Source organism: Canis lupus, chromosome 19 (genome assembly GCF_003254725.2).
Source record: "Canis lupus dingo isolate Sandy chromosome 19, ASM325472v2, whole genome shotgun sequence".
Classification (NCBI taxonomy): domain Eukaryota; kingdom Metazoa; phylum Chordata; class Mammalia; order Carnivora; family Canidae; genus Canis; species Canis lupus.
Genome location: NC_064261.1, coordinates 23850143 through 23863927, shown reverse-complemented (window position 1 = coordinate 23863927; position 13785 = coordinate 23850143). Strand labels below are relative to the sequence as shown.

Here is a 13785-nt window from a genome sequence, read left to right as displayed (position 1 = left end):
GCCCCAGACGGGCCACAGATCAGCCTCACCTGTGCGCTAGTTAGCATGGCCCAGGGGCCCATCCTGGTGGAGCTTTGCTGTGCTTTAAGTAAAGGGGCCAGGTGGGCAGCTAGGTTCTGGGAGCCCCTGGGGCTTGAGGCAGTAGCTCAGGGATCATGTCACAGTGAGGACACACAGGCAGCCTCCCTTCTCTGAATCTTTGATTCTCCGTGGGAAATGAAAAGCCCAGGGTGCTTGATCCCTAGTCACACTAGCTATTCTAGGATTTTAGAAGAAATCTTATTGATTTGAACAAATGACATCGGGGGGAGGTTTAGCTGGGTTCTGTGAGGTGCTTGCCTCCACTGGGCCTGTGGTAACCTTTCCTCCATGGGGTATGTGCACAGGGGCCTCTGGTCATCCCAGCTGAAGGGCAGAAGAGCCAAAGTATTCTCCCCACCAGGAAGCGTAAGTCAATCTACGATACCATCACTGACACGGAGATGGTGGAGCAAGTGTTTGGCTTCCTCCCTTCCATGATTGGTGGGCAGGAGGGCCAGGCTCCATGGCGCTTTGAGGTAAGATGGGCCCTGTTATTGAGGGGTCTCGTCTGGCAGGGGATGGGAGGTCCCCACTCAGTCAGCCTGGAGGCTCCCCGAGAAGCCAAGGCTAGGCTGGGGTAGGGTGGAGGCTGGCAGAATGGGTGGTCAAGTGTGTGCTGCAGTCCTGGGTGAGCAAACAAAGAAAAGGGGAGTGTGAGTTTCTGTGGCCAAATCCTCTCAAGTTAAGCAGGTTTATGACTTATGAGACTTGCTAGAACCTTTAACATACAAATGCTTTGGGGCTTCCAACCAGGCAGCATTTCCCACCCTGTACTTGACCCCCTCTCACAGAGCACTCTGCAGCCGCTGCTCTGCAGAATGTGATGTGGGGGCTGATGAACCGAAGAACTAATGAGCACTGTGGGAGGTGGGGGTGCAGGGAGAGGAAGGCAGGACAGGAGGGCAGGAGCAGGGGCAGGAGGGGAGCCAGTCCCTAGGGCTCTCACTCTGGGCCCCGAGACCCAGTGATCTAGGCACCCCCACCCCCAAGTGCTTATGCCATTCCCCTAAGCATGTATACACACACACAAGCACGCACACCAGGCTGTGTAGTCGGGGCAGCTGAGACCAGTTCTGCAGGAGGAGCAGCCCACCAGGGCCCATGGAGGGTGTGAGGTGGTGGAAGAGGTCTCAGACAGAGGGGGGCGTGCTCCATACTGCACCCAGACAGACCTGTCTTGGGGCTCCCTGGCCCCCAGAGATGCACACCCTGCCAGCTAGCTGACCCTGACCCTCCCTCTCACTGGCACCCAGGACCTGGAAGCGAAGAGCCAGAAGCTGCCCGAGGTTGACCTGGACACGGTCCCCCTGGTGGAGGAGTCTGAGGACGATGTGGACGGGCTGGCCGAGTACACCTTCCCCAAGTTTGCTGCCACCTACTTCCAGAAATCGGCCAGCCACACGCACATCCGGCGGCCCCTCCGATACCCACTGCTCTACCATGAGGAAGATGCTGACTGCTCGGTACCCCGGGGTCCTCCGATTCTTGTGGCTGGACCCCCCCTCCCCCCCCGCCCGGGTTCAGAGGGACTGAGGAAGGGAAGGGACTGCTAGCCCTGGTCCAGCTGAGCCCCCGTCTCCGTCTCCGTCTCCGCAGGCCGCCCTGGCCGTGTGGAACATCATTCTGAGATTCATGGGTGACCTTCCAGAGCCAGTGCTTTTTGCCAGGAATGGCCCGCCCGGCGGCTCCGTGACGCGGCAGATCCGTGACAGCCTGGGCAGGGAGGGCGGCACCCGGTCCCCACCGCACTGCGGGTCCACACAGGTGCGTGCCGGGGGGCGGCGGAGGGGGCAGCGCCCGGGGGGCCTCCGGACCAAAAGGGTGACAAGACTGGGGTGAGGGTCAGCCGCGGAGCCTCTGGCTTGAGCCCAGGAATCCGAGAGCCAGGCGTCCCCCGGGGGCTCTGGGCCACGCAGTCAGTACTGGAAAGTCTCCTAGGCTCTGGGTCTTCGGCGTGACTTGAACACAATTCAAATGCACAGAACGTGAACATGGCAATTGGTGTTGCGGCTGGCAGACAGCGTGCCGAGCGCCGGTTATTCCTCGCCGGCTAATTTCTAGGGGAGCCAATCCTATGAAGAAGGGATTATTAAATTTACTCATTATATGGCAAGAAATCGAGAAGTGAAGTGCCCAGAGCTGGGCTTCTAACCATTCTACTGAATTCAAGGACCAAGTTCTTGACCTGTGGTCTGGCCTGCCCTCTGATGGAAGGTTTATTCATATCTACTTTGGGTCCGAAGTCCTTCCTAAGGCCTCAATTCCATGATGTAATCTTAATGGAACTAACCAAGAATAGTTCAAAGGAATTCCACACTGGGACCGTCCAGCAGGAGGAGCCCCAGGACAACCTATAATTGGACACTATTGCCAATGGGTGGGGGTTTTCCCCACCCTAAGCAATTCTCCAACACCAGCTGGGTGTGCTCCCATGCCTCTCAACTGTGACAGTGTCTACCTGGGGGCAGTGTCAGATCCCAGAGTAAGGGTTCAGTCCTATGAGACCACCCCCCACTTTAGACACCAGTCACAAGTCCAAGCCGTCATCTGTGCTTCTGACCAACAGGCTACAAATCAGGGGTTCCTGTGACCCCCTACTTGGATTTGACTAATTTGCTAGAGCAACTCACAGAAGTCAGGGAACACTTTTTTTAAATAAGGAAATATTTGGTTTATTTAAAAACAGGTACCCAAACATATGTGTCTAAATTTCCTGAGTTTTCAAATCTTGGCCCAAATACCTTGGGGAAAACAGATATACTCAGAGAAACACTTTGCTAGATGACCAGTTTATTATAAAAGGATGCAACCCAAGAACAGCCAGACGGAAAAGATGCATTGAGCAAGGTTTGGGGAAAGGACAGTGGAGCTTGCGTGCCTTTTCCCAGGGTGCCATTCTCCCCAAATTTCCCAAAGCTCTCCAAACTCTGTCCTTTGGGTTTGTGTGTTTTTTTTTTTTTTTTTTTTGGAGTTCAATTTGCCAACATAGCATAACACCCAGTGCTCATCCCACCAAGTGCCCCCTCAGTGCCCGTCACCCAGTCACCCCCACCCCCCCTTCCACCTCCCCTTCCACTATCCCTTGTTCGTTTCCCAGAGTTAGGAGTCTCTCATGTTTTGTCACCCTCACTGATATTTTCACTCATTTTCTCTCCTTTCCCTTTATTCCCTTTCACTAATTTTTATATTCCCCAAATGAATGAGACCATATGTTTGTCCTTTTCCGATTGACTTATTTCACTCAGCATAATGTCCTCCAGGTCCCTCCACATTGAGGCAAATAGTGGGTATTTTTTTCTACTGTTTCTAGTTTCTAATGTCCTTCGGGTTTTTAAAGATTTTTGTTAATTTATTTATTCATAAGAGAGAGAGAGAGAGAGGCAGAGACACAGGCAGAGGGAAGAGCAGGCTCCATGCCCGGAGCCCAATATGGGACTCAATCCCAGGACCCCAGGATCATGCCCCTAGGCTAAAGGCAGGCACTGAACCGCTGAGCCACCCAGGGATCCCCCTCCTTTGGGTTTTTAGTGAGGCTTCATTACTTAGAAGAATAGATCTTTGGCCCTTGGTGATCCAACTCAATCTCCAGCCCCTCTCTACTCCCTGGAGGTGGGAGGGAGGGGATTGAAAGTTCCAATCCCCCAATCATGGGGTGGGTCCCACTGACAATCCTCAGGCAGTTCTCAAAGTCACCTCATTAGTATAACAAAAGACACCTTTGTTGCAGGAAATTCCAAGGGTTTCCAGACCTCTCCGCCAGGAATTGGGATGAAGACCAAATATACATATATATTTCTTACTATAAATCACAGCACACCACCCCATACATCCAGTATCTGGGACTCCACTTAGACACCTGCAGGGTCCTGTGTGCAAACTAACTGCATAGAAATCCAAGGGGCCTGCAGCTTGAGATCCCTTGGCCAGACCTGGTGCAGGACTAACGTGGGAAGTTGTCCAAGTTAAGCCCTGACCCCGGATCTCTAGAAGCATCTATGCTTCCTCAGCATATGACTTCCTCAGACGAAGTGAGCTAAGAGAGGAAGCAGCAATGCCTAGTCTCCTAAGTCACATACCATGGTGGGTGGGAATGCCATGGGGGCACTGATCACTGGGGGCCACTCAGGGAAGGGACCCTGGATGGTGGTCTGGCCACTCTGCACCTCTGGAGGGTGAGCACAGGGAGAAGCAGGACTGGCTTCCCAGAAGTGACAACTCAAGTTTTTCTTCGTATGTACATTTATTAAGCACCTGCTGTGTGCCTCCCACAGGAGCAATGAGCCTAGCCGACCTTGCTCACCCTCGCCTGCCAGCTAGTGTGTTTTGCATTCCATCCCTGTGTGGCAAACCGGTTTGACCCCAACCCCCAACCCCACTGATCCAAACCCAAGCCCAAACTCACATTGAGCTCTAATTTTGGCAGCAACTTCTCATGATACCCTTAGGACAAGGTGGGACTCCTGCCTAAGGAGACTAACCCATCCTAATAGCTGGAGACAAGCCCCACCCCACCCAGCCCAGGCCTGGAAGCCTAGATTCTTCTGATCCTCTGGCAGAGCTCCCATCTTGCAGTGGGCAGAAAGTATTCCAAATCATCCATGAAATTTTCACTGAGAATGACCATGGCCCAGGGTTGTCCTGGGCCCAGACCCGGCCCTACCCTGAAGGACTTTACTGGCAAGAGGTACAGGCTTTGGAATCAGAATGGTCCTGAGGCCTCCCTGAGGGCTGGTTATGTGAGTGGTTCTCTCACCTCCCCTTGCCTCTGTTTCCTGACCCAGAAGTGAGGAGGAGGATGTGCATCTGTGAGTGTTGCAAAGCTCAGCCGAGATGCAGGGTTGCACTCAGCATTGTAAATCAGGCCAGGAAATGGCTGGGAGAGGTGGACACTGGCTCTGCCTAGGTGGCTGTCGGGTCAGCAGCAGCCTCTGGAGCAGCAGCTGGCCTGGCACGCCTTCCCTCAGGAACTGTCTCCATCCACAGAAGTCCAGCCGCAGAGACAGAGGGAGCAAGGACATCTCCTCCATGAAGCTAAAGCGGTCCTCCAAGATCACAAGCCAGGTGAGCCTAGGGTAAGGGGGCCTTAGTCTGCTTCCAGCCCTGCTATTGGCCTGCCACGGGAGCCCAAGCTTTTGCTTCCCTCCTTGCGCCTGGTTTCCTCCTCTGCAAATGAGGAGAATCACAGCTGTCCTGACCACCTCCTTTGTGTTTCAAGGTAACCAGCCAGCTGAATATTGGAGAGGAGGCATTTGAGCCTGATGGCCCCATCTCAGACCGACCCATGTCCAACCTGGAGAAGGTACACTTCATTGTGGGCTATGCTATCCTGCGGCCTAACCTCAGGTCAGTCCCCATTCCCACCTTAGCCCCACCTAGAACATCGGACCCCCTAACTGGCTCTCAGCCCATGGCCATAGCCTTCTCCTCTGCCTGCTCCCTAAGACACCCTGTCCTCTCCCTGCTCCCTGTCCTGGTGCCCACAGCCTGGGTCTGAGTACAGTAGATATTATAACCATTAAGAGTTCTCTACTTGTTCTGTGTTAAAACCCAGGGGTAAAAGTGAGTTTGGGGGAATATATTTATCATGGGGTAATGATAAATTTTATAATAGACTTTAATGCAGGGTCCTGTAAGTAAGCAACTTCCTCTTTTATATTACGTATGTATTGCTCTACAGGAATTATCTTTTCATATAAATTTTAAGAAATCTGTATACTGCTTTCAGAGACAGACTACTATATTTAGAGGCTCATATATTTTGGGTTATTATTTTTTACCAAATTTGGGAAATTTTGCCCATTAATTTTTCAAAGATTTTTTTCTATTTCATTCTCTCTCTCCCTCCCTTTGAATTCTAATTAAACATATGTAAGACCCTTTGATATCATTTCTTAGGTCTCTACAAGTCTGTTCCTCTTTTTTTTCTTTCCTCTCTGTTCTTTTGACTGGATAATTGCTATTGATCCATCTTCAGATTAACTGATCTTTCTCTTGTCTGTGCCAGTCTGCTGTTATACCCACGTAACAGTTTGTTTTTGTTTTTGTTTTTAACTTTCAGAAGTTATATTTTTTAATTCTAGAGTTTATACTTGGTTCTTTTTATAGTTTCTATTTCTCTGCCAAGATTTCCTATTCACTATGAGCATAGTGTCCCTTCAGCAGTGATGATAGTTTTAACATCTTTTCTGCTAAATCCAGTATCTGAGTCATCTTGGGGTCAGATCCCATTGACTGCCTTTCCCCTGGAGAATGGTCATGTTTTTCTGTTTCCTCACATGTCTAGTACTAGACTGTTGCTTCCTTATAAATATATTACTTTTGGGTTGCATCCTAGACACTGAGGATGACATGTTTAAAGACTCTGGAATCTGTTATATTCTTTCAAAGAGTGTTGACTTTTGTTTTGGCAGGTCATTAACTTGGCTAGATTCAAACTCTGACTTCCTGTAGTGAGCAGCAAATGGAATCCATGGTCAGTTATTTTAGCCTTTGCTGGGATTCCTGGAGTCTGCCCCACACATGTGTTGATCAGGGGCCAGCCAGAGACTTAGGAAGATTTTATATGCAAAATTGAGAACTCTTCTTCCCTGGTTATCTTCTTTTTCGTTTGTTTGTTTGTTTAAAGATTTTATTTATTTGTTCATGGGAGACACAGAGAAAGAGGCAGAGACATAGGCAGAGAGAGAAACAGGCTCCATGCAGGAAGCCCAATGTGGGACTCAATCTCGGGACTCCAGGATCACACCCTGAGCCAAACGCAGATGCTCAACCACTGAGCCACCCAGGTGTCTCTCTCTGGTTATCTTCATTCTGGGATTTCCCTTCTCACTTTCAACTGCTGGGTTTGGGTACCCAAACTATGTCCTCTGGTTGTTCAAGTAAATAAGGCTATAGGGTTTAGCTACCTGTATGACTCCAACCCAGCAACTCTTCTAACTTAGTTCTGTTGGTAGTTCTCTCATGGTTAATCCTCCCTGGCCACCATATGCTCTAATATGGCAGGCATGTATAAATTGTGTCCAAATGAGATGCGCTATGGGTTCTCCAAGTACCTCTAGAGGCACTTCCACACAGTGCTGTCCTAGCTGGGGCTGACACTCTCAGTGATCCATTGAGACTTGTTCTCAAATCTAGCCCCTAATTGAACATAGGTGGTTCTCAAATCTAGCCCCTAATTGAACATATCACAGCCTCTTAGCACTGGAATCTTCTGGAATGATGGGGTGCCTGCTTGTGTGGGATCCTATCAAGATGCCTGAGTCCCAGCTTCTTTTGTGGTATCATCTTAGTCAACAAGAAGCTTGTCCATGCTTGCCCACCAAGTGCAACTCCCGGCTCCTGTCCATTCTTTCTCCCATCTGAGGTAGCTTAGAATTCTCCAGGAAGAAGCAGATGCTGGTCTCTTGTTCATAGAGGCCCCTAACTTGTGTCTCTGGGGCATACATAAGTCAAGCACTCTTAAGAACTCTGTCATTGTACCCCATTCCAGTACCCTGGGGTAGGCCAATGGGCTTCTGGAGTTCAGCATACCAGAGATAGGAGTGAAATGGATCTCTACTCTGGCAGACAGCCCCATCTCTATTAACAGTTTTCCTTTGGCTCCAGCTCCAGCTGGGGGCTAAGTGGGGGCTTCCCTCTAGCTCCCCATCACTTGGAGGGAGTAGAGATGGGCCAAAGATCTCTCTACTCTTATGAAGGCCCTTCCAGGAATCCCCTTTCAAAGTTTTCATCTTCTTTTATGAAGGAGATGGCACAGTAGCTAGACTGGTTCTGCCATCTTTTAATAAATTCTACAAGAATATATATCTTTAGAATGTTGAGTATTATCATCTATCCTTGGCTCTGGGATCTTAGATTCTAAAACAAAGCAAATGTCCCCTCCACATCCAGCCGTGCATTAAATAAATGAGTTTTTGCAAGTTTTTATTTAAATTTCAGTTAATTAACATGCAGTGTAATATTAATTTCAGATGTAGAGTTTAGTGATTCATCACTTACATACAACACCTGGTGCTCATCACAAGTGCTCTCCTTAATATCCATCACCCATCTAGCCCATCACCCCACCCACCTCCCCTCTAGCAACATTCCATTTGTTCTCTATAGTTAAGGGTCTGTTTTCTGGTTTGCCTCTTTTTCTTCCCCCTCCGTTCATCTGTTTTGTTTCTTAAATTCCACATGTAAGTGACATGATACAGTATTTGTCTTTGACTAACTTATTTCCTTTAGCATAGTACTCTCCAGCTCCACCCATGTTGTTGCAAATGGCAATGAGTATTTATTAAGTACCTGCTCAGGGCCAGGCCTTAGCCTGAAGTCTGGGGATGCAGATATGAGGGCAACAGTGTCCCTGTCCTCTGGGAGCTCACTCTTTAGTGGGGAGCATGGGAGAAGCCAAACACCCACAATAACTGCTTGTGCTAAGATTGGAGTCCAGTGAGAGCACCAAGGACTAGTCATAATGCCCTCGCTGGGTGGAGTTGGAAGGAGGAAGGGTGTTCACCAGACAGAGGGAGAAGGTAAACAGGATCACAGAGTCCTGAAACAGCCTGAGGGTCTGGAATTTTAAGTGGTTTGTCACAACTGGGGCATGGAGATTGAATTCAATTCTAGGAGTAGTAAGGAGAAGTTTTAAGAAAGAGAAGACTATGGTTATATTTGAATTCCAGAAAGGTCTCCCTGGCAATCACATGGAAGGATAGAACCTGGGGGTAGAGGCCAGGAGAGGGCTGCTGCAGAGGTCCCAGAAGAGCTGATGAGGGATGGCTCAGAGAGCAGGAGCAGAGAAGGGGGGCAGAGAAAATATCCAGGAGACTGATAGTACGTGGCTGGCTGATGGGAGGAGTCCCAAGAGCTTCCAGACTTCCAAATTGGGTGAAACAGTTGATGATCATATGGGTAGAGACTGCAGAAAGAGGAGGTGGCTGGAGCTGACTGTACTAGCCCATGAGAGCTGATGTTGTCAGCCGTAAATATTTTTCCCAACTCTGTGTTCAGTGATATAATGTTAGTAGCTTCACCTTGGCATTGGTGGAGATATTTACAATACAGAAATTGGCAAATGCAACATGAGAGCTTTTTTCCTAGGAGAGTTGGTAGTTCAACATTGACCATCATCACACCACCGAGTAATTAGGAGAAAGATGCTGGCCTCTGGATAATTGAGGCTGGAGGGGCCTGCAGGACCGTTGTGGGGGACGATAGCGGCTTAAGTCAGCAGAAAGGACCCAGGAAAGCCCCTTCCCAAAGAGAAGGCAGAGAGAGGGGCTCATGAGCCTGTGGGAGTGGAAACTGCTCAAGAGGGGAGATGTTAAGGGATTCTCCACTTCTGTCCGTAGTTGGAGGGATGGCTCAAGGTGAGGCAGAAGGTTGGAAGTGACAGTGAGGGCGGGGCCACTGGGGGCAGGGCTGTGAGACCCCTGGGCATTCTCTGCAGCTGCGCCCCTCAGCTGGAGGGCAGGGTGCTGTGAGCGGACACCCCGTGGGCCTGGGATGTGGCAGGGGAGGGAGCCCAGCCAAGGCAACTGGAGGTGAGGAGACTGAAGGTTGCCATGTATAGATGACCCCACTCAGGGGCACAGAAGGAGCCGTGTGCCCAGACGTCACTGTCCCCTCACCCAGAGCCAGCCCCCAGCCTGGCCTCCCTGCTGTGTGTGTCTTTCAGGGACGAGATTTACTGCCAGATCTGCAAGCAGCTGTCCGAGAACTTCAAAACAAGCTGCCTGGCCCGGGGCTGGATCCTGCTCAGCCTTTGCTTGGGCTGTTTCCCACCCTCCGAGAGGTTCATGAAGGTGAGGAGGCCCCGGGGCAGGGGTCGAAGGTGGGGGGCGGTGGGTTACAGCAAGCATGGGTTGGCTCTAGGCTCAGGAGCAGGTCCAGAAGTCCCAGCCCTGCTCCTGCAGACCAGGGTAGGCAGCAGTGCCTCCTGGGCCTCAGTTTCCCCATCTTTAAAAGAAGACTCTGGACCTGGCTCCTTCTGGCCCCTAATCAGGGTCTGCAAGGCCACTTCACTGGTCCCAGACACCAAGATGGCTCTTCGGAGTCGACAGTGAAGTGGTGGGTGAACTGTGTGTTGAAAAGACAAAGGTGTCCCAGGAGTGGGCACTGACTGGAGGCTGACTGCCAGCTCACTCTCTAGTCCTCAGAGCTGAAAATGGACGTGGGGTGTTGACAGGTGCTCCTGAGTACTGGAAGCCCCAGGCCTCGCTGCTTCGATGTAGCTTGGGTTCTGATTGTAAAATAGTATGTAGGAAATGCAGCAAGTCTGAAAAGAAAACACAAGTCACCCCCACACCCAGAGGTACCTTCTGTTCCCTTTGCGGTATCAGCGTCCTACCTGTGATCGTACAAGAAATAATCTCACTTCCTCTTGTGTCACTTCAGGGACAGCAGGAGGCGTGGTCATTGGACCATCTTCCCTGGGCACCAGGGCCACTCCTGACATGAGCAAACTCTTTCAGGCTGCATCTCCTCACAAAATCTCTGTGAGACAAAATGGTTTTCAACACCTTTTGTCAGATGTGTTTTAAATATTGACTCTCCTGCATTTTCACTTATCTCCATAAGTGTCTTCTCATGGTTTAAACTTTTCCCGAGTGCCATCTATGTATATAGCTATCCCAGAGGGTATTTAACTTGCCAGTGGACATTTAGGGCCTGTCTTCCAACTGGTCACCACCATACACACCGTATATAAAATGAGTCTGAATTATTGGGTCAAGAAGTATGCACGTTTTTAAGCTATGCAGTATTTAAACATAGTGACAACCTGGTCCTCAGAAATGCTGTGCCAATTTATATTCCTTCTCATGGTGTGTGAAAAGTGCCCATCTCAACGCACTTTTGCCAACACTGGATATTATTATTTTGTTTTCATTTTTCCCAGATTTAAACTTAAGGTGTACAGTGTAGTGATGTTACATAGGCATATATTGCAAAATTATCACCACAATGAGGTCAGTTAACACATTCATCAACTCACTTAGTTGCAATGAGTATTATGATTTTCAGAATCTGTCTGGGCAGGAAATAGAAAGTAGCTTCCATTCTAAGTGTCTTCCTCCCCTTCCCTTCCTCACCCACCAGTATCTGCTAAACTTCATTGGTCAAGGGCCGGCTGGCTATGGGCCCTTCTGTGCAGAACGCCTGAGACGAACCTATGCTAATGGGGTACGCACGGAGCCCCCCACGTGGCTGGAGCTGCAGGTAGGGGCCAGCAGGGGTGGGAGACCACCAGAGGAGGATGCTGCCGGGCCCCATGGCTCCTCCAGCACCTGCCAGCAGGAAGTGTGTCGTCTGGGCCCCTCCACCTTTCTTGGTGCCCTCTATGGGTCACACCTGGGCTCAGCCTCCCTAGGCATGGCCCAGGTTTCAAAAGAGCCCTCCCCAGGTCTTTAGGGGCCTACCAGCTTAAGGGAAAATAAATCTTAGCCTTACAGTGTGACCGACTACTGAATGGGTAAAGTGTTAACCCTCCCAAGAACATACGCATTTTATTAAGAAGGCAGTGATCATTCCAAGGTGGACATCCTTGGTGACATTGCTGTTTGTGTCATCTGTGCATTCTTGCAGTGTCCTCAGGAAGGGTCATTCAGACATGGGCAGGGTGGAGGGGGTCCAAGGCTCCTGGGAGGCACATGTTTCCTGTGCCCCGTCAGGCCCTATGCTGGGGTCACCTCCTGCGGCTCCCCTTCCCATTCTCGCCCTGCCACCCAAGTCCAGGTCCCCTTCTCCTTCTCCCTTTTCTATCTGCTCTGCACCTGGGCGCCAGCACTGCTTATGCCCTGGCAGCAGCTGTGCGTGCCGTGCTCACACCGTGCTATGCGCACACAGGAACAGTAGCTTCCGTGCACCCAAACAGTCTCAGAGTTCAGGACTTGGAGATTTCCAAGAGCTCCTCTGACCTTCTGAGATTGAATCACTTAACCTCCCAAAGCTCAGAGTTCTCATGTTAAAATGGGACCCCTCTAGCCTCCCCCCACCCCCACCTACAGGCTGCACCCCACCCGTGTACCTCGGAGAGGCGCACAACCTCCTGAGCCCGCTGCAGACGATATTGCTCTTCCTCCCACCGCGGGTCCATCAGCTCAGCAGCCCGCATCGCTGGCCAGAGTGTTCATTGTTCCCTCTGTGCTGAGCTGGGTGGGGCCTCAGCAGGCCTGGTGCTTGGGAACCCGTAGGGATGGGAAGCTGGGGAGAGGAGCGGTGGTGGGGAGGCCTCCAGGACAGAGGGCCTGAGTCTTCGTCCGTCCCCAGGCAGTCAAATCCAAGAAGCACATCCCAATCCATGTCATCTTGGTGACCGGAGAGAGCCTGACTGTCATGGTTGACTCTGCCTCGACATCTCGGGAAGTCTGCCTGCACATTGCCCACAAGCAGGGCCTCAGCGATCACCTGGGCTTTTCTCTCCAGGTGGCCGTGTACGACAAGGTACTGCCAAGTGCCCCACCCTCTCCCACCTCCCACAGACACCCAGGCCAGCTCGAGCCCCTCTACCATGTCCCCCTGGCTACGACTGCCCTTATCAGACGCACACACACAGAGGAAACTTGTCCTCCTGCCGGGACACTCATGTACTCAGCCCAGTGGCTGCGCCCTGGCCCCGTGTCACACATATCTCGTAGGTCCCTGGCCACACCTGAGCAGCCCCCACATAGACCAGGCAGTCACCATCCTGCGGGGAGTCCCCACGTACCAGGGAGCTGCAGACTCCCATGCCCCAGGTCAGAGGGTCCCACCACATGGCGCCACCTGAACGCTCTTGCACCCAAGCCCACAGCCTCCAACACACTCAGGCCAATCCACCAGTCAAGGTCTATAGCCCCTGCATGCCGGCCTTGGACACCAACCTGTACCTTTTCTGGGAGGGGCCCGTAGGGCAGCGTGTGTCAGAGTGATGGGCCGGCCCGGCCCCTGTGTGGGGAAGCCCTCAGACCCTGGAGGACCCGCTGAGCCCCCCTCCACTCGCCTGGTCTGATGGTGGGTGTCCCTGCAGGGCCTGGCCTGCAGCGGTTGCTAACCCCCCTGTCCCCATTCTGGCCTCAGTTCTGGTCCCTGGGCAGCGGGCGCGACCACGTGATGGATACAGTCGCCCAGTGTGAGCAGCTGGCCCGGGACAGGGGGGAGAACGAGCGCCAGTCGCCCTGGCGCATCTACTTCCGGAAGGAGTTCTTCACCCCCTGGCATGACTCCCAGGAGGACCCCGTCAGTACCCAGCTCATCTACCGCCAAGTGCTGCATGGGGTCTGGTCTGGCGAGTACAACTTCGAGAAGGTGAGGGGACCCCGCCGCCACGAGGCGGCCCTGAGACGGACCTGCCGGTCAGCCTGGGGGACCAGCGTGTTCCAGGGCCGGCTGGGCTTCGGCCCCCAGGGAGCACCCCACAGAATGGAGAAGGGAGAGGCGGGAGGCAGGGGCCAGGAATGTGTTCTTGGAGCGCAGGTCCCCGGGCCCTCCGCTGGCTGCGCAGCTGTACCCTCCCAGCCTGGCGCCTTCCTCCTCCTGTGGACCACGGGTTTGCTCAGGTCTTCAGGGTTCGACGCAGCAGCAGCAGGCGGGGGAGGCCTCCCATCAGCCCCAGACCCAGGTGGCTTTACCACAGCAGCTGTTCATGGGGCAGCAGGAAGGCGGCCCTAGAGAGCGCAGGGAGGCTAAGAGCTATATGTATGGTGTGAGGATCCAGGGAGGGGAGTCGTGCACCTGGTC

The 13785-nt window shown here is 52.2% G+C and overlaps 1 protein-coding gene across 2 annotated transcripts in view; it reads left to right on the top strand.

The window, feature by feature from the left end:
* The window catches only part of MYO7B (myosin VIIB), an 85957-nt gene that overhangs the window by 57547 nt on the left and 14625 nt on the right, over positions 1-13785 (top strand). For both annotated transcript variants that reach the window (XM_025435919.3, XM_049097219.1), the window contains exons 22-30: positions 387-557; positions 1335-1544; positions 1678-1845; positions 5065-5142; positions 5297-5424; positions 9746-9872; positions 11167-11286; positions 12337-12510; positions 13126-13353. In XM_025435919.3, coding sequence (XP_025291704.1) covers positions 387-557; positions 1335-1544; positions 1678-1845; positions 5065-5142; positions 5297-5424; positions 9746-9872; positions 11167-11286; positions 12337-12510; positions 13126-13353 — 1404 coding nt within the window. The remainder of the gene's footprint in view (positions 1-386; positions 558-1334; positions 1545-1677; positions 1846-5064; positions 5143-5296; positions 5425-9745; positions 9873-11166; positions 11287-12336; positions 12511-13125; positions 13354-13785) is intronic.